The sequence below is a fragment of the Curcuma longa genome, chromosome 11, assembly GCF_044706935.1.
Source record: "Curcuma longa cultivar G26 ecotype Majalengka, Jawa Barat chromosome 11, ITB_CL_G26_1.1, whole genome shotgun sequence".
Taxonomy (NCBI): domain Eukaryota; kingdom Viridiplantae; phylum Streptophyta; class Magnoliopsida; order Zingiberales; family Zingiberaceae; genus Curcuma; species Curcuma longa.
This window is the reverse complement of record NC_133871.1, coordinates 9,965,419-9,991,649: the sequence shown is the minus strand read 5'-3', so window position 1 is coordinate 9,991,649 and position 26,231 is coordinate 9,965,419. Positions and strand designations below refer to the sequence as shown.

The 26,231-nt window shown below is 38.6% G+C and overlaps 3 protein-coding genes and 1 long non-coding RNA gene across 8 annotated transcripts; 2 read left to right on the top strand and 2 right to left on the bottom strand.

Moving 5' to 3' along the window:
• The first annotated feature begins 52 nt into the window (after positions 1-52).
• LOC141839259 (serine/threonine-protein kinase TOUSLED-like) lies at positions 53-9,555 on the top strand. 5 transcript variants are annotated; one of them, XM_074726969.1, is made up of 16 exons: positions 53-218; positions 300-493; positions 1,228-1,317; positions 1,902-2,105; positions 3,661-3,714; positions 4,732-4,839; positions 4,929-4,973; positions 5,194-5,306; positions 6,180-6,246; positions 6,881-6,947; positions 7,221-7,318; positions 7,402-7,581; positions 7,770-7,980; positions 8,160-8,424; positions 8,782-9,190; positions 9,321-9,555. In XM_074726969.1, the coding sequence occupies exons 2-16, from the start codon at positions 302-304 to the stop codon at positions 9,414-9,416; spliced, it is 2,199 nt and encodes a 732-aa protein (XP_074583070.1). In that variant the 5' UTR covers positions 53-218; positions 300-301; the 3' UTR covers positions 9,417-9,555. The 5 variants fall into 5 exon arrangements, with proteins under 5 accessions (XP_074583070.1, XP_074583072.1, XP_074583071.1 ...); XM_074726971.1 differs by having other exon boundaries at positions 53-493; positions 4,735-4,839; positions 8,782-8,836; positions 9,029-9,190; XM_074726970.1 differs by having other exon boundaries at positions 53-493; positions 8,782-8,836; positions 9,029-9,190.
• A 199-nt stretch (positions 9,556-9,754) lies between these two features.
• Positions 9,755-10,366, top strand: LOC141837082 (late embryogenesis abundant protein D-34-like). Its single transcript, XM_074724550.1, has 2 exons — positions 9,755-10,099; positions 10,175-10,366. The coding sequence occupies exons 1-2, from the start codon at positions 9,755-9,757 to the stop codon at positions 10,331-10,333; spliced, it is 504 nt and encodes a 167-aa protein (XP_074580651.1). The 3' UTR covers positions 10,334-10,366.
• A 3,113-nt stretch (positions 10,367-13,479) lies between these two features.
• Positions 13,480-16,003, bottom strand: LOC141841364 (uncharacterized protein At4g28440-like). The gene is made up of 3 exons (XM_074729524.1): positions 15,898-16,003; positions 15,408-15,633; positions 13,480-14,021 (listed from the first exon to the last, which is right to left on the bottom strand). The coding sequence occupies exons 2-3, from the start codon at positions 15,628-15,630 to the stop codon at positions 13,831-13,833; spliced, it is 414 nt and encodes a 137-aa protein (XP_074585625.1). The 5' UTR covers positions 15,631-15,633; positions 15,898-16,003; the 3' UTR covers positions 13,480-13,830.
• A 4,511-nt stretch (positions 16,004-20,514) lies between these two features.
• Positions 20,515-24,421, bottom strand: LOC141837822 (uncharacterized). Its single transcript, XR_012602582.1, has 3 exons — positions 24,085-24,421; positions 23,948-23,997; positions 20,515-20,779 (listed from the first exon to the last, which is right to left on the bottom strand). It is a non-coding gene; the product is annotated as an uncharacterized LOC141837822 (long non-coding RNA).
• Positions 24,422-26,231: the final 1,810 nt, after the last annotated feature.

Below are 26,231 nucleotides of genomic sequence, written 5' to 3'. Positions count from 1 at the left end.
CAAAACGCCCTTCTCTTCTTCTCCGCCTTGTATTGTATCCCTTTGGATGCCGGAGCCGGCGAGTGGTGGCGCCGGTAGCGCAAACTGAGGCTCTGTTTTTGCTTATCATTATTTTTTTAAATTTTCTTCGTTTTTTTTTGGATCGAGTTGTTGCAAAGGACGTTTGGAGTAAGGTGGCGGCGGATCGGACTGCGGAAGCGGGAATGAGATGAACTAGGGTTTTGTAGATCTTTTTTCCGTTGGTTTTTGGTCGCTTTGATTAGTTTCCTAGAACTGATTGGCCATGTCCGACGACATAGTCATGCAGTTATCTTCGAGTTCGAGTCCTCCTGATCCGTCCCTACCGACGAAGCTGGCCAAGCTGGAGGCTCGCATGGCGGGGAAGAGCTCGTCTTCACTCACAATTCAGTCGGCGTGGCAGTCTCCTCCTCCTCCTCCGATGAGGTTTGCGGAGCAAGAGGAATTGCCTGACTCCTCATCCTCTGACGATGATGTCAGTACAAATCCTACTCTTCTACTTACTAGCAAGTAGATTTTACGTTTCTACCTATTGTTGTGAGATTTAACTCGAAAGCTGTGTTTTTTCTTTCTCAAGATAATTAAATGATTATGTCGTGAAACTACTTTGTCAATTGCATAAATTTTTCTTCCTGGAGTTTAATTTTCGTATTTAGTAAAAAGTATGTGCTTGCATGTAGATTGTTACTTAGCCTTACCTCCACAAGTTGAACTCTTGTTCTCCCCTTAGCCTTACCTCCCCTTTGCTGTTTGTAATTTTAGAACTTATAAAGTTCTAAACGTTGATGGAATTTATATAGTATTCCTCTTAGATAGTGTCATCGATATTTTGTCGACTAGGTGTAAATTTTTGATATTTAGTAATGTTTAGTTGACTATGTGTTATTGAAGTCCTTTCCTAACCATCATATTAGTTTTTTCTTTGCAAAATTTGTAACTCATTCGATTAAAACAAATAATTTATGTTTGTGTTTAATAGTCTCCAAGAGTTTGTTGCATTCTCTCCATCATGGAACTTGATAAGTGCTGCATTAGCTTTTATGTTCACTAGAAGCATGTCTATGGTGACAGTACTTTTTGTTCATGTCGAGTATCTGTTGAGCAACATTATCCCTTCTACTGTGACAAAAGACAAATAAAAATAGCCTGATGTATTATCATTTACTTATTTCACATATTTTACCATTTTGATTAAAGTTGCATTTTCAGAATGGCGAAGAGTTCTTGATACAACACAACATTCAGAAGCGCCAGAGATTTGAAGAAGGTGATCATGATCTAGCTATTGGACAATATAAGGTAATTGTCCCTTAATAGTAGATTAAACACAAATATGAATTTTTCTGTGTCCTTAACATTACACTTATCCAATGTTTTTTCACATGCCAATTATTTTCCAGATTTTGTGAATAGCCTGATATTTCAGGTTTAGACAATGCCTATTGCCTGATATGCAATAACTCAAGCCTTTGAATATAACCTTTATTGTTCGCACTCATAAGTGATGCAATTTATTGCTGGATTGGCTTGTGTTCTATTATTCTTCTATCTCCCTTTTCATTCTTATGAAGATGGTATGTAAACACCATTCTTATGGTCGTCATAGTGTCTTACATCACACCAAAATAATAGTGTTTGAACAGATAGATAATACTGTTTGGCAACTGTTTCATTCTTACTTGCAATTTTTGACATTCTCATCATATTATGCCTATGACATGATCTCTTGCGCCTTCCAAATTAATAAAATAATGCTGATAAAAGTGAATATTACAAGATATCTGAGATTCTTGTTGTTATATCATTGTTCCTATATGAACTTATATTCACTTTATAGTTGTCTTTCTTATTGATGTAAAACTTGCTAAATGGTGTTCATTTAGGAAACAACAAATGGAAGGATAAAGCCCATGGAGAGTCTTGAGATTAGAAGAAATTTGGATGAATCAAATAAGAAAAAGCAGGGTCGTGGTAGAGGTCGTCCATCAACTGGTAGGGGTCGTGGCTCAAAGACATCTGAGCAAACTCGCATAGTATCAACTTCCTCAGTTATCTCAAATGGACAACATGAGAGTCCCTCAAAAAAGGTACTTTATCTATGCTTTTCTTGATTATGAAAAATTGTGTTGTACTTTTTTTTGGACATAAGATATATAATCAAAGTTGGCATAATAGTAAAGTTGCTACTGTATGATTTGGATGTTACATGTTTGAGTTGAGGAAATAGCCTTTTGCAAAGTAGAGTAAGATTGCATACAATAGATCCTTTTTTCTGAGACCCCGCATTGATGGGAGCTTTGTGCACTAGGTTGTCCTTGTAAGATATGTAATCAAAGTTTATCTACCATGTGGATGATGGATACAACTGTGGGACTTGATGAGAAGACTGTTTTGGTCATAGCTATCTCTTATTACTTCTGAAATATATCTTCTATCCTTTTTCATTTACATTCCTTTGGAAAAGATTCCTTCATAGGTACATGGCAATATGTGAGTTTGTTTGAGAAAAGGTTACATTACACATGCTTGGTAGTGATTTGGCTATTTTTCATTGTCTGCCAGTGTTTTCATACTAACGCCTCTCATTAGCACACTAACCACTCAAGGTTTTCTGACCTATTGACAAAATGCATGAATTGGTTCATTAGTCTTTTTGTATAAAAGACAGCATTACCTTGCTTGTCAGCATGCTTGTGAAGGCTCCTGACTGAAATCAAGATCTTTCAATCCTAAGAACCCATGGTCCAAATTGGTCTAAACAATCAGCTATATTATCTTATTCTTATATTTAGTATATCTACTTTTTATTTGTGTAAATTAGTGAATTCCTATTATCATATGTCAATTCTTCATATGAGCAAGTTGTGTTAACTGTGCTTTGTCAACCAGAACAATTTTTTCTATCATAATGTTCATATGAATTGCTGAGTTACCCGTAAGATCATTCCTTTGTAGAAAATTGAATTGTGCTCTAGTAATTTGAAATTTGTTTCTTCATTATTTTCTTACCTGACCAAGGCAGACCAGATTGGAGAAGGAAGGGATTGTTTTTTACTGTGTGGTATGATTCTAGCTAATGACCAAAATTCTAGTGTGTGATGATGAAGATAACTATGTCTATAAGTTATCCTTCAGGCAAAGTGATCATCATGATGAAAGCCTAAAAAGAGGTAGTTGGCAAAAGAAATCTTCTGCAGTAAAAACTGGCAAGTTAGAGCTACATCATCAAAAGTAGATTTCCCTGGGATGCTTAGACAGTTGACATGTTATTTCCATTGCTTTTATTTTCGAGTGTAATTGACAAAATGACCATATTTCAGCAAATTGGAACTTTAAATTTTGATTAATAAAAATAAAAGGGAAAAAGGAAAAATGACCGGTACTAAATTCAAATAGAAACTATACAAGTATTTTATCCATTTTTATGATTTCTTTGCAAATATTTAATAACTTATCGTATTGGTGAAAGATAGACTTTATATTATTCAGTATTTTACTACAAAGTTCAGGTCAGGGAGGAATATTTATGATAGGTTGCTTGGTTTTTTGACTACCTCAAGAATTCAATCATAATCTTTGTTCTCATTTTCTTAAAATTAGATATTGTGCTTTGGTATGTTCAATGGTTGATTCCTTTTGCAGGAAAATTTGTCTAAACTGCCACTTGGGAATGATGAGAGAATTACCTTGTTGCAGGTTCTCTCTCTGTCTCTGAATTCATAACAGAATTAAGAAACTTTGTACACATTGCAATATGCATTAAATTTCTCTTTTATGCCAAGTTGATAATCTGTAATTTTGTATGATCTACACTTTCTGGCTCCTATATTTTACCTGTTATTCATATCTGCTATTTCTTATTGGTTATCATGTTAGGTCCTCCGGGGCGTGACATATCATGACATACTCATGCATGCCACACAGTTCTACCAAAGCATTAGCCTAGCTAGATCATGTAGTTCGACATTAAAATGACAAGATTAGACCTTAGATTGCAACCACATGTTTGGTTCAGAGAATGGAGTTGGCCACAAATAGAACAGCTATTTTTAGGTAATGGAATAGTATAAGAGTGAATTATTTTGATAGTTGATTCATAGAATAGAATAGATTCTCATTTTCATTCTTATATTTAGTTTGCAGGAACTGGATAAGTAATTGACAAGGGTAATATCTGTGTGACAGAGATCAAAATCTCCCTGAAAAAAAAAAATTTAAAAAAACTTAAATGTTTTTTGTGAAAGAATAAATGTGATAGGTTGCCATAACTATTATTAGGTTGATGGAAGGAATAAAGAAGGTGAACTAAAATGGAATAATTTAACTACCAAATGCAAAATAGAATCAGAAGGTATTCGTATGAACCTATTGTTAGTGACTTTTCAATGGTATGACAATTCTCCTAGATAACCTAGTTGCTGCATATTTTATTGGTGAGAGTGAATCTTCATTATAAGCTTTGAAGATATGCGCATGATTAGTGTAATTTAATGAATATTCAACATCGATGGACTTCTTAAGATTGGCTGATGGATGAACTATTAATTGCTATCTTATCTTCATGTACCCTTTGTACAAAGATATTTTTAATGATTTACTTCATCATTCCACAATGGTGTGTTACTCTGCCTCTTCATCCCTTCCTCTCTTTTATTCTTCCTATTTCCTATAATTTGAAATTTTTGTAACTCAATTAAATTTTGGATCGTTTAGCAGGAAATATCATTATTACGTGGCAAAAATGCAACCTTGGAGGAAGAGTTAAATAAGGCACGCCATGAAGCATCTGAAACTCAGCATCTTGCCCGCCAGTTCGAAAAGGTTCACATCATTTGATAGTTTACTATTGGCTTATTTTATCATCTTATGAAGATGACATTCATAGCTCAATTGCATCTTTCATTAAACAGGAACTGAAAGAACTCAAAGAACATAATCAACAAATGAAGACAAAGGTTTTATTCTATCCAAACTTGTGTAATCTTCTTGTTCCTTGCGTAGAGATAATACTTTCATGAACATCAATTGTTCATTAATGTGAGCTATCATAATGTTGTTCGTGAGAAGCATATGGAAACCATTTTGTACATCCATGTGTCAACTTCTTGAAGTATATAAATTTATGTATCATAATGTTGATGAAATGATGTGATGTCGTTTAATGCAATGGTGCAGCGGATTAAAGTGCTATCTGATCTACTGATATCATTCTCAAAAGCAGAGAGGCAGGAAGCAAGGGCGAAAGTACGACAAGAATCTGTTAGGCTTGGAAATGTTGCCGTTCTTAGGCCAGTTCCGATTCCTGGATTTCTATTATGTAATAGTCATTAAACAGAAGTTCAGTAGACAGTTATTGTGACTTGCAACTTTGATATCCTAGACTTCTAGCTGATCTGAATAGAACTCAAATTTTGAATTCTGACTGAGAACCCAGTCACAGATTCCTTCATTAAGATATTTTATTTGCATGACTCACTTTTTTTTAAGTCTCAGATAATATTAGAGGAGATTGAATGGTAATATATTTACAGTTCATCAATTGTCCTTGATTCTTATGAGTGGGATAAACTATGCTCTCATGATCACAGTTTGTTTTTATTGTTGAGAAAGCAGTACAAGCTTGATGAAGTGATATAAAGGTTTTCATAGCAATGTATCATTTGTGATTCAACTTTAGGAAGGTTTTATGAAATACAACTTTAAATAGGATTGTATTAGCATGGAATTTTCATCTTCAAATTTGATTCTCTTAGATATTCTTATTGTTTAATTTACTCAGATCTAATGTGGAAATTTGTTGTGTTAAAACTTAAAACCCACATTTGCTCCTACACGTTTGTAGAAATAGTATTGGTTGCCTTTTGCTATCATAGATTATTTTTAAGTATGATGGATTTAAATGCTGTATGTAAAATATAAATAAGTAAACATTATAAGGGAGATGTGCATAGTGATGCTTTATTGATACTTAGAATTGGATAAAACTTAATGATCATTTCAAAATTGTCAGTTTCCATTTTTATGCAACTTAAATTCTTCTGATAACACAACCAAATAACAATATAGGCATCATGCATCTTGACATGGGTATGTTTGTTTTTAATACTTTCAAATTGTAACACCCTCTGTATTGTTTTCAATATGTTTTCTGTTCTTTGCAGGACTGGAACCATTATTTCAGAGGCATGGGAGGAAGGTCAAGCATTAAAGGATATTAATGCTCACCTAGTAGGTTCTTGTGAGCTCATGTTTACTTCTCAAATTAATCATGAAAATTGCATTCATTATATCATACTGGACTTGTATGTTTATCAGTAGTATTTGTATATTAGAAAAGTCTCAATAAAATCAGATACTTGTAGGATGTAGTTGTATTTCAATCTTATTGTCATATACTTGTATCTATGTCTTCGCATCTTTATCAACACTACTAAATTAGAGGAACATATGATTTTATTGGTGTTGATAACATATCATCTAAGAATAATTCCCCTGTCAGAATAAGCGAAATGATTAAGCTTGTGAACCATGAGTAATAACTCATGATAATAATTATCTTTTGAGTTGCAGTAAAAGAACATTGCCGTCCTTAAATTGTTAAATGGAAATGTTACTGACCGACAAATTTTTTAAACTAGTCTCATTATTGTATACCAGTTAGAATGTGCTGTTATCATTGCCAAACAATCAGAATATATAGCTACACTATATTCAGTAGCAGAGGTGATTTCGCTAGTTCATTGCAGTAACTATTTTCTTGTATGTCTCATCATTGTTTGCATCATTTTGTGACATATGTGAAATCTTGTGTTCATTTACATTGTTTTTTCCCCCTTTATCCTCTTCCACTGCCATATTGCAGAAATCATTATTGGAGATGAGAGAATCTATTGAGCGGTACAAGAAATCACTTAAGAGAAGACAACCTGGTAACTCTCTTTGCTTCTTTTCTTGTGATACTTTTTTAGTGCTTCTCATTAAATGTTCAACATATTACCATTTGAATTGGCCAACTTGATACATAGTTGCAAGTGCTTCAGAGCACTTGGAAGTTTTGAGTTGTAGAACAACAATAATATAGCTATTATTAAATATCACATTGCCTACTTAACCTGTGACTTGGATGGGTGATAAATTTGAAAGCACCTTAAAGTGAATATATCATACACACGCTTATATGATTTTTCTGGCATACCGTGAAGACAAAGGTGATGGCAGTGACATGGAAACTAGCATGTCAGATGAAGATTTTGTTGTACAGGATGAGATTTGTAAGTCTCGTTTGGCAAGCATCAAGAGGGTTAGTTCCTATGCTATGTTAGCGGTGTCACATTTCTTTTTGTCATAGACCACTGATTGCTTTGCCTCTTTATATTATCCAAGGAGGAAGAGAGTTGTTTGAGAGAGAAGGAACGTTATGAACTGGAAAAGGGAAAGCTTATACGTGAAATGAAGCGGATACGAGATGAAGATGGTTCACGCTTCAACAATTTCTCCATTCTTAACCAACGTTATGCTCTCCTCAACCTGTTAGGGAAAGGAGGATTTAGTGAGGTTTACAAGGTACTGTTTTTTGTATTTTATACTATGGTGGTATTATGTATAGCTACTTTGACCATGGCACAAAGTGTTTTATAATGTAGATGCATCATATGGTCAACTGCATCAGAGGTGAAGTTATAGTTTACTTTGATAGACATAAATGAACATAGATTTTCTGTAGTGATTTGACCTGCAAACTTTTGAAACAGGCATTTGATTTAGTGGAGTATAGATATGTCGCATGTAAGCTTCATGGTTTGAATGGCCAATGGAGTGAAGAGAAGAAGCAAAGTTACATACGACATGCAATTAGGGAGTACAATATACACAAGACTTTGGTGCATCCTAACATTGTGCGGCTATGGGATATCTTCGAGATTGATCACAACACTTTCTGCACTGTCTTAGAATATTGCAGTGGTAAATAAGCATTATGCTTTACTTTTTAGTTTATTCAAAAGTCATTCTCTGCTTTATGAGAAGAAGCCTTATGATCAATTCATGTTCTGAAGAACTTCGTGTTTATTGCACTGTTTTTCCAAATTTTCACCATTCCCAAAATTATACTAATGCTATTATGTTTCTGCTGCTTACGTTAGGCAAAGATCTTGATGCTGTCCTAAAGGCAACACCAATTCTCCCGGAGAAGGAAGCTAAAATTATTATCGTTCAGATATTTAATGGCCTTGTCTACTTGAATAAGAGACTTCAAAAGATCATTCATTATGACTTGAAACCTGGTAATGTTCTCTTTGATGAGGTTGGTGTTGCCAAAGTGACTGATTTTGGCCTAAGTAAAATAGTGGAGGATGATGTTGGATCTCAGGGTATGGAACTTACTTCCCAAGGTGCTGGAACATACTGGTAAATGCACACATATCTATTCTCCCCTTCATTTTTCTCTCTGTTTCTTTACTTGATCTTCACACTATTTAATTATGTACACGGCATGAGTGATTTTATATGAAATGAAAGATGATAACAATGAGGATGAGGCTGCTGATTTAACATGTCGGGAATTTGTGATATAAACTCTGTTTTGTTTTTTTTTTCCAAAAAAAAAAAAGATATATTTTTATAATTTTAAATGAATATTATATTTCATGATCCAATACGATTGGCTATTTGAAATTCATCAAAATGATTCTCGATCCGAGTTTGAATAGCACAATTTATATCCTGTTGGCTGATGTAATATTGTTTATACTGTCATGTCTGTAGGTACCTGCCTCCAGAATGCTTCGACCTCAGCAAAACACCATTGATATCTTCGAAGGTCAGTAAGTCTGAAGGCATTATTATCTTTGCTTCAAATAGTCTCAGGGAGGGCCCTGGCAAAGAAAGCATGAACCTAACATTAGGAGGATTTGTTAAGCAAGGGGGGAAACTATTTTTTATTGAAACACAAAGATCATGCAGGCCATTTGATTATCACCTGTCTGATGCTGAGTTCTTTATTGAAACACAGGTCGATGTCTGGTCGGCCGGTGTGATTCTGTATCAAATGCTCTTCGGTAGACGCCCCTTCGGGCATGACCAGACTCAAGAGAGAATTCTTCGTGAAGACACCATTATCAATGCTCGCAAAGTGGAATTCCCTTCAAAGCCATCTGTTTCAAATGAGGCAAAGGTGATCCGTTGCTTTCTTCACAACTACATCACGTTGTGTTATCTCTCTCCCTTGTAGTTTATTTTCTTTCTCAAAATGTAGATTGATTAACTAATACAAGAATTATTTGGTTATTAATTTCCATCCGCAGGAGCTAATTCGTCGGTGCTTGACATATAATCAAGCAGAAAGGCCTGATGTTCTAACCATCGCTCAGGATCCTTATCTCTCCTATTCAAAGAGATGAGGCCTGACTGATAGCTAAATGTTGTTCTAAAAGCTTCCTTTATTTGCCTGAACCTCATAAAAGGGAAAGGCTTTGGCATGTAATGAGCAGCATTCATTAAACATTGAAGTAGTCATTTAGTGTAAAGTTCTTCGAACCTTTGGCATGTAATTAAATGCAGTTAAACTGTGGTGGCGCCCAAATGCTTGTGTGGCAGTCACGGATCGCAACACTCCACCAGCCGCCGATTAACAGCCTAACGCCACGCGTCCGTGACGTGTCACTCCGCTCTACCATCCTTCTGCCTTTATACGTGTACCCTCACCCTCAATCACCGGTATTAGCACTGCAACGCCACCATGAGCGAGGGCGAGCCGAGGAGACCGGCGACCGGCCCCGACGACTGGCTGGCGACCGTTCAAGGTCGAGACGAGGTCCGCCGCCCGGGTGCCGTGGTCGGCCACGTGGCCCTGTGGACGGACAAGATCACCATGGGCGAGGCGCTGGAGGCGGCCGTGCAGACCGTCGGCGACGAGCCGGTCCAGGGTCGCCACGTGGACACCGTGGCGGTCGCGGAGGCCTGCGCCACCGGGCTTAACGTGGTCGTCCCCGGGGGGCTGGCGGATTCCGCGCGCTTGGCCGCCGACGCCAACGCCGTCGTCACCCGCGACGATCTCAAGACCACCGTCGGCGACGTCCTTGGCGTCCGTGCTAATCGCCGATTGGGAATATGATGGATTGATGCTATTATTTGTCGCTCAGTACGAACGATTTTGCAGGACGCGGTGGCGAGGATTCCGGCGGACAAGGAGGTGACGGCGGAGGACGCGGCGAGGGTGGCTAGCGCGGAGATAAGGATAGGCGGAGACGTCGACAAACGACCCGGCAGGGTGGCGGACTCGGTGGCGGCGGCTGCAAGGCTCAATGAGTGCCCCTAATTAGTGTGTATATATTAAATACGTGAAATAAAATTAAAGCAGAAAATAAATATTAAAAAATCTAGTTTTTTTTTTTAAAAAAAAATAGACGATAAATCAAATTACTTTATTTGAACCCTAGAGAGTAAATGCCCGCCTTGCTCACTACCGCTGCAGCAACCTTCGTCTCTCTCAGGATATGCCTCGGGAAGCCGTCGGAAGACTACATCAGCGCTCTCCCCTATTCCCTTCTCCATCACATCCTCTCCTTCCTCCCCACCCGTGACTCCGTCCGCACCTCCGTCCTCTCTCGCCGATGGCATCTTCTCCTCTGGTTCTCCGTCCCCGCCATCAACTTCAACTCCTCCGATTTCCGGCGGCCTAAATTATTAGTCAACTTCATCGACCGATTCGTCGCCACTAGCTGCCGCACTCGCTCTATCTCTCGTCTTTGTCTAACCTGCGACCGAATAAACATCCCCAATGGAAAGAACCTCTGCAACTGGATCGACTACGCCAAATCTCACGGTTTTAAAAACGTGCTCCTCCATGTGCCCTATTTTGCTCTGAGCAAGCCTACCATCCATCTGCTCTGTTCAAATTTGGGTCATCGCTCCTGACTCTGGATCTGCGTATCGCAGATTCCATTTGGCAGACATGGACCATCACCCTTCCCGAACGTATTCATTTGAGCAATGACAAGAAGCTTCCCCTCAGGGTTTGCAAAATCTCCAATGAGGACGCTACAAGGCTTCTCTCTTGCTGCCCCGACCTGGAAGAACTAAAATTAGGCACACGATTTTGGGCCGCGGACGCCATTGAAATAGCAGTACAAAGTCTTCGCCGGTTAACTCTCTATATTACTCCATCCAAGCTTCAAATTACTTGCCAGAGACTTACATGTTTAGATCTAACATCCTATGAACATCTGGAATATGTGCATGTTGATGCGCCCTCTCTGGCCTATGTTCACTTGAGTAATCTTTTGTTCTTTGGAGCATTAGCTCAAAGGTTATGCAATGTGACTGCGGTAAATGTGACTGTGGAAAATCTATGGCAAAAACCATCTCCCGAGAAACAGGTATGTTATGATTCCTTTGTTTAGCAATTGATTGCCAATTACAAAAGATTATAGATTGGAATTGGAATCATATATGTATTTTTTTGTATTCTTTTAATTTATAATAAGAGGATAATCCACACAGTCATATGTTTATAGGCAAGAGATATATATTTATATTCACAGAGAACAGGATACTAAGTGATAGTAGTTAGAAACGTATATTATTGCTTGCAAATGTTCTACTTTTCTATTTATAAAATAAGAATACATGTTTGTTGAATTTAATTGCTTGGTCCATTTTGTTGTTGGTTTCTTGTTGAGACTGTTTCTTTGTTGCCCTGTTAAGGTTTAAGCCTCCCTAGATCATAACATGTGGTTACAGAATTGAAAATTCATACTTGGGAAATATGAACAATAGTTCATGTTCAACTACTAATTAGTGCTAATATCGTATATCTTCTTAGTAATCAAGTTTTATTAGACCTATCAAGTGATTTCCAATCAGTTGTGAATAAATTATTTTATTTTATTTTATTTTACAATACTATGATTGGTTTTTATTTTTCTAGTTCATTGCGTGTTTACTTATTCATTGGTTCCCATTTTTGTTTCAGCTAGGTCTCATATCTACCATACAAAGTTTTTCAAATTTTCACAAATTATTGAAGTTGGAGATCAATGCCTGTGTTGGCCATAAGTTCAGCATGGAACTAGTATTTTCTCTTCTTCAGTGAACATCAAATCTGTATTCACTTGTCTTAAATGACCATGGCAAGGTTTGAGATTGGTTAACATATGTATATTGGCAAAATTTTGATAATCTTTTCTTATGTTTTAAATTTCAGGGCCCATATGGAAGAAAATTCGATGAATGGAGGAATTCTTATGTGGTGTCAATTCTGACGCCTGCCGATCCACGTGGCGTGCGCTGACGCATTCAATCTGCTGATTTGTTACTGGAACCGCAAGGTGCCGACCGACCGCTACCCGCCTTCCTCCTCCCTCCGCACCAAGCTGTCCCTGCTCTCCGCCCTCGACTACACCACCGTCGCCCCTTCCGCCCTCTGCTGCTGCCGCCGCGCGCGCCTTCACTGCAACCTGGCAGATACCAACACCCACCCCGCCTCCGCCCGCAAGGACGAGCCATCCGCCTTTGCCGCCTACCAGAACTCCAACTTCTCCGACTACGGCTCCGGCGACAAAGGTGGAAGCAACGAGTTCAATCACTACTCCGACAACCTCACCCGTCGACTCCTTCCGCCGCTATAGCGGTGACTTCGTCGCACACAACGAGTTCTTCGCCTCCTATGCTGACGGTGGAAGCGTCGTCACCGACAACTTCATCAACTACGCCTCCTCTGCCACCAGCGGCGCCGGCGACTTCTCCTCCTACGACGAGGAAGCTAATTGCCGAACCTCAAGTTCAGCAACTAAGACGACCGCCCGGCAGCGCTCGTTCTCTAGCTACTCGCCCAATGCCAGGGATATCCAGTTATCCGCCGGAACGGCACGCAGCGCCGGTGTACCCATCTCCTTCAAAAGCTACGCCACCAAATCCAACGTCATCGGCACAACTTCCGGTCGTACTGCGACGGCGGAGACTTCGGGTCGAGAGCTTCGCCAACCACCGCGACCAGTCCAACACCAGCGACGATAGCTTCAGCTCCTCCGCCAGGGCGGCACCGTCTCCTCCTCCGAGTTCCCCAACTACGGCAGCTCCTTCAACCCGGGGATGCACTCCTTAAAGAGCTCCTCCGAGGGCTCCGGAAAGCACAAGGTCACCTTGACTTGAAGGTCTACGCCGGCGACAGCGCCACATTTAAATCCAACGCCAAAATAAATTGAGCATCTTTGGCCCTGCTTGATGAGGATCTGCAGTCACCTTGCGATGATGAGTCAGAGCAAAGGTAACAAACAAGAAGGGCCTCTTTGTTCTCAAAACATACAGAGTATGAACATTTTCCAAATCAGCATGGCAGATGAGTTTATCCAAGAACATTGTTCAGCAAGTGTTTCTGTTTTTGAAGGAATCCATCCAATAAACAGTATGTGCTCAGGACCTGCATGTAGTCTAGTCTAGATCAGATACAACAAATAAAAGACATTTAAGCAGAATAAGATAATTTACTTTCATAATATAAGATTGTTTAGATCAGAGCCGAAACAAGTTGACATCTCCCAAGTTAAACATTTCGCAATCCGAGATAATTATGCTATCGTAGACATTCTTTGTTCAAATTCCGCTAGCACAATGAGCTTATAAGGTTTAATCACCCAGGCAGGCATCAAACTTACTTCTTCATGATTACCCCTAAGACCTCGCGTCTTTCTTTCGACCTAAAACTCCAGTTGAGAAATTTTATAGAATCCGACAGAGGATACATGATGATATCACAAGTCTTGGTTCAGCATAAAAGTACAATTGCTTCAGTAACCATCAACTGGCCATTTTCGGTCACTCTTCAACGACAGTCACCAGCTCAAACTCGATCAGAGATAGATTGTTGTCCTGTTTCACAGTGAAATCAGCTGGATCTGCGACTTCAATCCGGCCCCACTTGTCCACAGCAAGCCGCATTGATCCTTTGAACATGTCAATCTTTGCATTTCTAAGTATTACAGTAGTATCTGCCTTCATCAAATCGACTGGGTTCACAGATTTTTCAAACATTAGTGTCAATATTGGCAAAAAGATAGCATCAATGAGCAAAAGCTTGTCGTATGCATGCATCTCTGAGCCGATGCTAATTGTGAGGTATTGATTTGAAATTTGCATGCTAAATTAGAACTATGTGGAATTCTATGATGAAACAGGTCGATGAGGGTACAGGTGAAATCTTGAAATTTCTGCAATTCCATATCTGATTGTGGCAGTTAGAATGTTGACTTGATAAGGAACATGTACGATTTAAAAATTAAATCCAAGTGCACATTCAACAAATAGGATATAGACATGAAGATGAAAGACAATAAAATCCCTACTTGGACTTATAACGAGATATTAAATCCAAGCTACTAGGAATCTAGGACTTGGAATTGCAACAACATAACAAAAGTAATGGCTGTTAATTGCATATTCAACCAGAGACAGAAAAAGTACATGTTCATTGGACAATAACAGAAAAATTAATGATCAAAATACTTTAAGGACCTCTGGATCCTATTTTGACCCCAAAAAAAAGTACACTTCTCATTAAGGGAAAGGAACATAAGTGGAATAACTACCTCACTATTTAGAAACATTAGGAGCTAAACGTAAATTTATGCAAATGACTATACTGATATCTTTTTGAGTAAACCCTAGACGATACATGAAGTAATATTTAGGGAGGATGTCTTGAAACGCATGGCATAGAAATAAGATGAGCTGGATAGGGTGCCAATGTCATAGCCTGGTTTGGCAAAAAAACAAACATGTAGGAACTGGTCAGAAAGAAGCCCAGTCATCTAGATAACCTCTAAATATGTTTTATAGCCAAGACATGCAACAATGGTGCCAAGAGAAATACTTCACAAATGACGGAATGATCATTAAAATAAATTCAGTATTTTTCTTAAATATTGAAAATACAAAATGCAGACAGTGTCCAGAATGTGGGGGAACAAAATCAAGCAACACAAGCAAGTTGGAGCAGCAAGAAACAAAAGGTTGGGTTAGAACGGGTAATACAGAAACAAGACCTGAGTAGATGATTAAACTCAAGAGCAAATTTTTGTGGGAGCTGGTTTGTAAGAGTATGCATGCATGTGAACCAATCCATATGTGGAATTATAAAGAACACAACTAATATTTGTTTAGTAAGACAATTAAATAATATAAAAAGATTTTTTTAGACTCGCTACGTGAATTAAACTTGATTGTTAATGGGCTAGAATTGTTAAAGTTTGTAATATAGCATATGGGCAGTCACAAACATGTTTTTTTTTAATTAGTTAACGCGCTAGACTCAGTTACTGTCTTACTGGAATGATCAAATTATTGTAAAAACAATTATGATGAGATCATTATATGTTTTGCAGAAAAAACTCAACCTTGCTCATTCCTGGCCGTGAAGATGATCATTCCAGTTTCATCTCCCACCAAACATTCAGCTAAGCGCATCTGACGAACCTGAGGACCATTCGGGCGCCCCTTTGCCAGCACCATCTTTGCATCGACCACCTTAACCACGAGAGTATGGCCGTTGGTGCCAGGCCTAAGCTGATTAACCTTGGTAAACTCAGGTTTCCGCATGGCAGGCTTCGACTCAGCCATTTCCTGCAAATTCGAAAACCATCAACCGATCAGACCCCTAATTTTTACTACAAAGATACACAACCCCCAATTCTGATCGATCTACAATCATATCAGTGAGAGAAACTAACGAAATATTATGAATAGAACGATAGGACACAGGAATCCATCAAATTAATCGGCCATCAATAAATTCAAAGGGAAAAAAAGCCCGATCTAAACACATATTCCCAGAAAAAAAACGAAACCATATTGCAATGATCCAAGTAAATTCGAGAAAAAAATTACCAAGCCGCAGGAATCGCAAGCGGTAAGACGAAGCGAGAAACGGGAGGATTAGGGATTCAGTTAGCCCTCTCCCCCCTTTTTATGCATGCGGAGACCGGAGAGACCCAAGCAAATGAATCGGGCACACGACTTGAGTCGCGTCTTAGGTCACGATAACGAGCAAGCTCTGGCCCGGCCCATTACTTTATGTTGGGCCTTTATTCTGTGTTAACCCATGGCCCAAATAGGGTGATTATCTATAAGATATAAGATGCTCTATCATTTCTTCTATAAAGAAATCTGTCACCCATAACAGTCCTACATGGTTGGTCTCATGATCATCTATGAGGAGGTAAATCGAAAAGTTACAGTTGACCACAACAGAAGAGGATATTATCTCGACTTCGTTAGATTCAAATTTTTGTCCTCTTCTACAATTCTACTCCATCGTAACCAACTCAACTATACTTCATCTAATATTTATTTTCATGCAAGACCAGGGGCAGAGCCACGAGGGGGGTAGGTAGGAGCCACCACCCCCTAGCTTTTTATTTTTTTAAATAAATTACTAATATTTTGATAAATTTATTTTAAAATTAATAATTAATTATTAAATATTTAAAATGTAGTCTCCTTTTTTTTTGTGGAAATCGGCCTCCCGCCCCTGGCAAGACATGTGCTCATATAAAAAATAGCATTTTCGATCGTTCAAATACAATTAAAAAAACCTAAAAAATCATGAATAATCTATTATTTATATCCACATCTTGAATCTGCTCCGGTCCTGCAACGCCACCGCGCCATCCTCCTCTATAAATACACCGCTTGGAATCCAACAAACCACATCCGCCACCCGTTCGATAGAATTCCCCAGAGGACAATTCCGACAATGGGCGCCAGAATCCTATCGCTGCTCCTCCTCCTCCTCCTCCTCCTCTGCTCCGCCGCTCCCTCTGTTCATGCCGCGAGGCGCTTAACCGTCTTCCTTCCCCAACCGAAGCCTTCGATTCTGCCTCCGATTCCATTCCTGCCGCCGAAGCCGATGCTGCAGCAGCCTTCGCTTCCACCTCCCATTCCCTTCCTCCCGCCGGCGACGCCGTCGCTTCTGCCTCCCATTCCCTTCCTCCCCGGCGTTCCGGCGCCATGAGCCGCATACTGCTGCCATGCATACGGAGCTAGCTATATATAGCTAAATACTTAGTAAACGTTAATAATTCCGGCGGCAGTGTTCCGCGTTCTGTGCTTGTGTATCAAGCTTAATTAATAATATATATAATTTGTATGAGTAATATCGATCCAGTTCCCTTCAGTGTTCACGAATTGGGTTTGGATTTGTGGAGTAATCTATAGATTAATTATTGAACTTAATCCTCTTTTTCAATTAAATTGGAATTGAATGGCTTAAAATTTTCAGAAAAACGATCAACTAATCAAATTCAATATACGGCAGTATTTTCGAAGTGACTATTTCTCAAAGATATTTAGTTTTATAAATACAAATTAATTTAATTCAACCAAAGTTTATTCATGTAAAAAATATAATTTTTTTTACATTTAAATTACATAATAAATTATCAATTTTGTTAAGTAAATATAAATTCATTTATATATTGGCATAGATTTAATCAGGACTATTACAATTTACCATCTCTAAGATAGCTCATATCAACAAATTATATTATTTCCGTGTTATTTTCTACTATTCATATTGTTATTGTATATATATATAAACGTGGATAATTATCTCACGATGTTTTTTTTTTCCTCAGGAAAAAAATAACAATAATGCTGACGCTCTATATTTACGAATAAAGCAATAATATTTCCTTATCGACCTAAAATAATTATATAAATTAGCTTGTAATTATTTTTTGACTTAATTAATTTATTTAGTGGGATAAAGATTTAATTGCTATTATAATTATTTTAGTTTTTGAGTTCAGCACAATATATATTAATCTATAGATATTAGAAATCTTGTTATTAGTTTATTTTGTAAGCAATATATATTGACTTGGAAGCTCAGTACTTATGATTAAAATTTAAGTCACAATGATTTTTTGTTAGATTTTTAATGTTCACAGGAATTATAATATCAGTTCATGGCTCTAAATTAAAACTATTAATAATCTTAAAATTTTCTAGCACGAGTTGTTTTAAATTAATTAGTTTGTATACTGAAGATAACAAAAGGATTTGGATTGAATAGAACAAGAAATAATCAAACAATAAAAATTTTAAAATATAAAATATATTTTTTAAAAGACAACAAAATATAAGGGGCAGAATAAAAAATCACTATTCTTTTATTAAATATCCACATAAATACTTTATGATACCACATAAAAAATACTTGATTATGTTTTAAAAGTCTTTTTAAAAATCTTTTTTTATTATTTAATGTGAATAAAAATGTCTTATATGCAACAGTTTGACAAACAAATTGAATTACGTAAATTGATTGATCTAATCGTTGCTCTTCTATCGCCCAAACCACCGACCCAAGCAACCTATGATTGTTTATCCACTAAATTAATATTAAAAATTCCGAAAATATTTTTTTACCCAAATTAAAGACTTAAACTATTATACAAGGCACCTTACAATAATTAAAGAAATTAATTTTCTTGACCTCGACAAATGCCATTCGCCATCACAAACTTTAATAATCCACAATTTCACTTCGCTAATGCTGATAATTAAATAAGAATTTCAACAGTTAATGATTTAGCCATAGATAATTTAATTTATAGTTAATTTTTCAATAAAACTCAATTGAGATTAGAGCGCGCGGATTAGAATTGACACAAGCGATAAAATAAAACCTTTATAAAGATTTATCATAACGATATTTGGATGCTTCTTCAGGAATTAAAACTTTTGTTAATAATTAATCGACATGTGCAATCATGGACTGAGTAATCTCTCCGTCATCAAATAAATAACTACAGAAATTCTTGGGAAAAAACTAATATTCATGAGCATCTGCTCCTCCTCCTGCTCTCTGCTCCGGCGATCCAACGCCACCGCACCACCCTCCTCCTGTATAAATGCAGAGTTAGGAATCGAGCAAACCACACACACCCACCGACTGTTCGATAGAGTTCTTCTGAGAACAATAATGGAGGTCAGAGTGCTGTCGCTGCACCTCTTCGTCTTCTTCTTCCTCTGCTCCTCTGTCAGCGCCGCGAGGCACTTGACCGTCTTCATTCCTCTGCCCAAACCGTCTCTTCTTCCACCGGTGTCTATCCAGCTGCCTCCCAATCGCCCCCGGACGTCGTCGCTTCTGCCACCAAAGCCTGCAGGGTTGCCCTGGAAGCCTCGGCTCTCTCCGAAGAAGCCGATGCCGTCGCTTCTGGTGTCGAAACCACTGAAGCCGTCCAAGCCTCGCTTGCCTCCCATTCCCTTCCTGCCGCGGAAGAGGACGCCGACGGTGCCGAAACCACTGAAGCCGTCCAAGCCTCGCCTGCCTCCAATTCCCTTCCTGCCGCGGAAGAGGACGCCGACGCCGTCGCTTCTGGCGTCCAACCCACTGCTGCCCTCGACGTCGTCTATCCTCCCTCCAATTCCCTTCCTGCCGCCCAAGATGCAGACGCCGACGCCGTCGCTCCTGCCGCCGAATCCACTTTTGCCATCGCCGATGATCGGCCTCCCTCAGATTCCCAGCGTCCTGCCGTCGCCGCAGACCAAGCCGTGAATAAACTATTATGATACACATACATATATATATACACGTGCGACAATAATTTGCGGCGTCTTTTCGCTCTAAATATATGAATAAATACAATCAATTGCAATTCGTGTATCAGAATTATGTTCAAATTAACAGCTTCCGCTACATTAAATAAATTAAATGCATTTATTTTTTAGTATGTGAGCAATTAATGCGTTCGTGGTATTAGGGGCCGATTAAAATTATATATATATATGGTTGCAGATATTTCATAATATATATTTATTTATGGCGATGAATGGTGTAATTGTGAATGCAATTTTGCCGACAAGAGGAGAAGAGAAGAGACGCGTTTACTATGGGCAAAATAGTTGTATAAAGAAAAATACATGTATTTATATGAATCTAATTAGTGAAGATAAAACTTTCATGGAGATCGAGTTTAGACTTTCCTCTTATTAATTTTTTATCGGACTTCTAATCACTATCAGATCAACTAATTTAACATATTAATTGTTTGTCAAATATTCACTTAATCTTGACATATTTGATGTCTTAGTTGATAACATATTCAATATCGAGTTGGTCAACTCGATTAAACTCAAACTTGATTAACCCAATCAAACTTAACTGCAGGTCGCGATTGCATTAATATTTTAGGAAGCTCAATCATTTCACGTAAGACATTAGACATGTGCTCATATAAAAAATAGCATTTTAGATTGTTCAAATACAATAAAAAACCAAAAAAAAAAACAATCATGAATAATCTGTTATTTATATTCACATCGTGAATCTGCTCCGGTAGTGCAACGCTACCGCGCCATCCTCCTCTATAAATCCACTGCTTGGAATGGAATCCAACAAACCACATCCGCCACCCGTTCGATAGAATTCTCCATAGGACAATTCCGACAATGGGCGCCAGAATCCTATCGCTGCTGCTCTTACTCCTCCTCCTCTGCTCCGCCGCTCCCTCTGTTCATGCCGCGAGGCGCTTAACCGTCTTCCTTCCCCCGCCGAAGCCTTCGATTCTCTCTCCGATTCCGTTCCTGCCGCCGAGGTCGACGCTGCAGTGGCCTTCGCTTAGCTTCTGCCTCCCATTCCCTTCCTCCCGCCGGCGACGCCGTTGCTTCTGCCTCCCATTCCCTTCCTTCCGCCGGCGACAGCGCCGTCGCCTCTGCCTCCCATTCCCTTCCTCCCCGGCGTTCCGGCGCCGTGAGCCGCATACTGCTGCCATGCATGAGGAGCTAGCTAGTTAAATAATTCCGGCGGCGCTGTTCCACGTTTTGTGCTTATGTATGAAGCTTAATTAATTAATAATAATTTGTGTGAGTAATATCGATCCAGTTCCCTTCATTGTTCACGTATATATTGGGTTTGGATTTGTGGAATAATCTATAGATTATTGAACTTAATCCTCTTTTTCAATTAAATTCTTAAAATTTTCAGATAAACGAGCAAGTAATCAAATTCAATATACGGCAGTATTTTCGAAGTGACTATTTCTCAAAGATATTTAGTTTTATAAATACAAATTAATTTAATTGCATCAAAGTTTATTCCTGTAAAAATATAATTTGTATTTAAATTTAAATTACATAATAAATTATCAATTTTATTAAGTAAAAATAAATTTATTTATATATTGGCATATATAGATTTAATCAGGACTATTACAAATTACGTACCATCTCATATCAACTAATTATGTTATTTCCGTGTTATTTTCTACTATTCATATTGTACAAATATATATATATATATGTATTTTATTATTATTATTATCCAGTTAATATTCCTCTTTTTTAAGCAATGATATTTCCTTATCGACCTAAAATAATTATGTTCTCTGGTTGAATTTATTCATTGAAGAGTAATATCAATATTTCTACTCTATTAATTTCTTTCTGTTTTTACAAATTTTTGCAATAATTGAGATCAAGGATATCATATTGTAATTATTAAGTGAATATCAAGACCATTAACAAGGGACAAGTAAAAGTTAAAACTCATTACAAATTAATAATTAATGGGTGTGTATGACTGATGATTATAATGTCTATTTTTTTTCTTTTATTAATTAAGCTGTCTCACGATGAGTGATTCATATGTGCAGCTTACGCAAATTAATTTTGTTTCACAGTACTGTTAAGTTAATTTTATAAATTAGCTTGTAATTATTTTTTGACTTAATTAATTTATTTAGTGGGATAAAGATTTAATTGCTATTATTATTTTAGTTTTTGAGTTCAGCACAATATATATATTCTATAGATATTAGAAATCTTGTTATTAGTTTAATTTGTAAGCAATATATATTGACTTGGAATGATGGCAAACTCAGCTCTTATGATTAAAATTTACGTCACAATGATTTTTTTGTTAGATTTTTAATGTTAACAGGAATTATAATATTAGTTCATGGCTCTAAAGCTATTAATAATCTTAGAATTTTTTAGCACGAGTTGTTTTAAGTCAGTTTGTATCCTGAAGATAACAAAAGGATTTGGATTTAATTTAATAGAGCAAAAAGTAATCAAACAATAAAAAAAATAAAATATAAAATATATTTTTTTAACAAACAACAAACTATAAGGGGCAGAATAAAAAATCACTATTCTTTTATTAAATATCCTATCATGACCCGAGAGATAACTGTCCGAAAAATTTCGACAGCATCTCCCCTGTAACAATTGCAATTTCCCTAAATACATATCTATCATAAGGCCTACAAGGCCACAAATAAGCCTATACGGCCACAATCCATAAACAAAACATGCCAAAAGTGCATAACAAACACAATATAAGGCCCACAAGGCCACAACCCGCAACTATAACAAAAACACTAAAATCAAACATGTACAAGTAGACCCACACTATATAGAACCAGTACCGACACAAATACCGGAAACATAGTGAAAAATCAAATGGTCGAGGTCATCTCAACAGGGAACTAGTAGTGCGACTCTCCAGACAGACATCAACTTGAAAAGAATGAAATCAACGGGGTGAGCTCAACGAACTCAGCGGATATCTAACAGACATGTATAGTAAACTATTCCTAATAGTAATAATCATACCAGTACAGTCTCCTGAAAGGATAGTAAGAAAAATACAAAATTGAAAGAACGGAAGAGCTATACATACCAGAATCACTCTACCAAAATGCATCAGGCCTCCTGTATGTGCATGTCAACCATATGCAGCAACCAAAATGCAGCAAACATAAATAAATGCAATCCATAAATGACATGATCACCCCTGACACCAGTCAGCCACCGTCACCACAATGGTGAGGTCGAGTGGATAGGGCTATGACAACTGTGCACTCTGCCATCACTGCTCCTGAGTGACCGAGTGGACAGGATGCTATCGGAGTACACCTATCCTCCTACCCCAAGTCATATGGGGGAGCAATACTCTCATCTCCTCGTCTCATAATGCGAAGGAGGGATCCCTGTAATGCTACAACGCTGCGGAACCACTACCCCTGAGCAGCCGAGCGGAGCCCTGACAGACTCTGCACACACCCTCCTAATGTACCACTAACCCATGAGTGGCAGTGTGTGCGGATCATGTAAGGCGTCGGACTCAAAGGAGCCGATGATCGCCAGCATGCAATCATGCAAAATGGTGCATGACACTAATGTATGCAAGATATATCTAATAGATAATCAATGTCCAGTAAAGAAACAGTATATCACTACTCTGATGAACCTATATCCACATGGCAAGTATCAAGATGTTAAGGAACTAAACAGGTATCAGGTAAAAATGGTATACAACATATATAAGCAAGTAGTGACATACCAAGGCATATATAAAAGCATAACCAGAATTACTACCAGCTATAGCAAAACTATACATGTCAAAATAACTTATCTAAAAAGATAAGACAAGATACCCGTCTTTCGAAAGTGGTCCGTGTCCGAAAAGAACCTCCGTCTAAAAATCCGATAGTAAGTTAATGTCCTATATCACGGAGCTTAAACTTCAGCGACATATTTTTCTTAATCTACAAATAGATACCTCTTAGTGTATGCATATGAAAAAGCAAATTATGTCTGCATCCTCACATGTTATATTTCTGCTCTTAGTAATTAGTCAATATTAACCATTTAATGGGATCATTGTCGTCCATGTACCATTAACATTTTATAGATGTAACAATCCTATATATATCCTGGAAGAGCAAACTTGGCGTGATCAGCGACAGTGGATCTAAGTTTGTTTGCATCTAAGTTTGTTTAACATGTTTTCACATATCTTTTGTGAGTAGTTGGGATTTCTAATTTTTCTCTAGATTACAGAAGATACTGCATCCTACAGAATTTTCAGTAACAATTTTCTAAATATTTTCCTAATAAAAAACCAATCGAAATAAAACCTTTTTACCTCAGATCCGATCAAGCCCCACCTTGATCGACCGTCTTATCTCCTTCGATCTGTGTACCAACCAAATCGAGCAGTGAGCTCAATAAAATAGCAGATCAAATTTATAGCTCAAATCCATCAACCAAATCAGGGATTACCTGAGCACCAGAAGGTATAGAAGGGGAAAAGGGAGGAGATCTCCGGTTTTGGGATTCCTGGCAGTGACGGTCGATTCCGATCGGGGAAGGAAAAATAGAGGCGGCGTCGCGGCTAGGGCACGGCGGCAGCAGCCGGCTCAATGCAGCGGCGGCGGTGGCTCAACACAGCGACAGCGGCGTCGGGCAGAGGGAAAAATCGCGATGGCTCGTGCGGAAGAGGGAGAAGGAGAAGAGGTAAAGGCGCTGTGCGTTACCGGTGGAAGAAGAAAAGAGGAGAAGCGCCGGTTTCACGCGGAGAAGAAGGGAAACGGCGTCGGGCGTTTTCGGGCGGAAGAAGAGGAACGGAAGTTCAGTTTCGGGAAGGAGAGTCGCGCGAGGGGTTATTGGATTCTTAATGGTTTTCGGGTTTTTAAACCCGTTAACCATTAACCCTTTTTTTTAAATCGTATTTTACATATCCACATAAAAAATACTTGATTATGTTATTAAAGTCTTTTAAAAAAATCTGTTTTTTATTATTTAATGTGCATAAAAATGTCTTATATGTAACAATTTCATCAACGGGTGTAGTCCACCCAAATGGATTGACTCATACGGATGATCATGAGCCCTACCAAACAAATTGAATTAAGTAAATTGATTGATCTAATTGTTGAGCAGCCTATGATTCTTTATCGACTAAATATTGTCTCCGGAGCAATGGTGCAACGGTAGGATATCCAGGTTGTGACTCAGGGACCCGTGATTCGATTCCCAACTACGACGTATTTGCAAGAATTTTCTTTCAAATGGGGAACGTAATCAAAGGATGTTGAGCATCTGGATTGAGTCGCATATGCGTTTCCCGATTTATCTTGGTGGTCGGTGGAAAATTTCTGTGGGACCGGACCGACCACCTCCAGGGATTGAGTCCACAAGACTGACTGGAATTTATCATTTTTTTTATCCACTAAATATTAAAAATTCTGAAAATAAATTTTCTCCCAAATTAATCGAGACTTACACTATTCATACAAGAAACCTGACAATAATTAAAGAAATTAATTTTCTTGACCTCGATAAATGCCATTCGCCATCACAAACTTTAATCCACTTTTAGCACTTCGCTCATGCTGATAATTAAATAAGAATTTTAACAGTTTATGATTTAGCCATAGATAATTTAATTTAGAGTTAATTTTTCAATAAAACTTAATTAAGATTAGAGCGCGCGGATTAGAATTGACACAAGCGATAAAATAAAACCTTTATAAAGATTTATCAAAACGCTATTTGGATGCTTCTTCAGGAATTAAAACTTTTTGTTAATAATTAATCGACATGTGCAGTCATGGACTGAGTAATCTCTCGGTCACCAAATAAATAACTACAGAAAATCTTGAAGAAAAAAAAGAATAATATTCATGACGTCTGCTCCTCCTGCTCCTGCTCCGGCGATCCAACGCCACCGCACCACCCTCCTCCTGTATAAATGCAGAGCTAGGAATCGAGCAAACCGTACCACCCACCGACTGCGATAGAGTTCTTCTGAGAACAACAATGGAGGTCAGAGTGCTGTCGCTGCTCCTCTTCTTCTTCCTCTTCCTCTGCTCCTCTGTCAGCGCCGCGAGGCACTTGACCGTCTTCATTCCTCTGCCCAAACCGTCTCTTCTTCCACCGGTGTCTATCCAGCTGCCTCCCCCTCCCAATCGCCCCCGGTCGTCGTCGCTTCTGCCGCCAAAGCCTGCAGGGTTGCCCTGGAAGCCTCGGCTCTCTCCGAAGAAGCCGATGCCATCGCTTCTGGTGTCGAAACCACTGAAGCCGTCCAAGCCTCGCCTGCCTCCCATTCCCTTCCTGCCGCGGAAGAGGACGCCGACGGTGCCGAAACCATTGAAGCCGTCCAAGCCTCGCCTGCCTCGAATTCCCTTCCTGCCGCGGAAGAGGACGCCGACGCCGTCGCTTCTGGCGTCCAACCCACTGCTGCCCTCGACGTCGTCTCTCCTCCCTCCAATTCCCTTCCTGCCGCCCAAGATGCAGACGCCGACGCCGACGCCGTCTCTCCTGCCGCCGAATCCACTTTTGCCATCGCCGATGATCGGCCTCCCTCAGATTCCCAGCTTCCTGCCGTCGCCGCCGACCAAGCCGTGAATAAACTAGTATAATACACA

Excerpts from the sequence above, each read along its gene's own strand:
- LOC141837082 (XM_074724550.1), top strand. The coding sequence starts at position 9,755 with ATGAGCGAGGGCGAGCCGAGGAGACCGGCGACCGGCCCCGACGACTGG. Across the intron at positions 10,100-10,174 it reads CCGTCGGCGACGTCCTTGGC|GACGCGGTGGCGAGGATTCC; the intron begins GTCCGTGCTAAT and ends ACGATTTTGCAG.
- LOC141841364 (XM_074729524.1), bottom strand. The coding sequence starts at position 15,630 with ATGGCTGAGTCGAAGCCTGCCATGCGGAAACCTGAGTTTACCAAGGTT. Across the intron at positions 14,022-15,407 it reads CACGGCCAGGAATGAGCAAG|TCGATTTGATGAAGGCAGAT; the intron begins GTTGAGTTTTTT and ends CTGTGAACCCAG.
- LOC141839259 (XM_074726967.1), top strand. The coding sequence starts at position 284 with ATGTCCGACGACATAGTCATGCAGTTATCTTCGAGTTCGAGTCCTCCT. Across the intron at positions 4,840-4,928 it reads TTGCCCGCCAGTTCGAAAAG|GAACTGAAAGAACTCAAAGA; the intron begins GTTCACATCATT and ends TTCATTAAACAG. Across the intron at positions 8,425-8,781 it reads CAAGGTGCTGGAACATACTG|GTACCTGCCTCCAGAATGCT; the intron begins GTAAATGCACAC and ends TCATGTCTGTAG.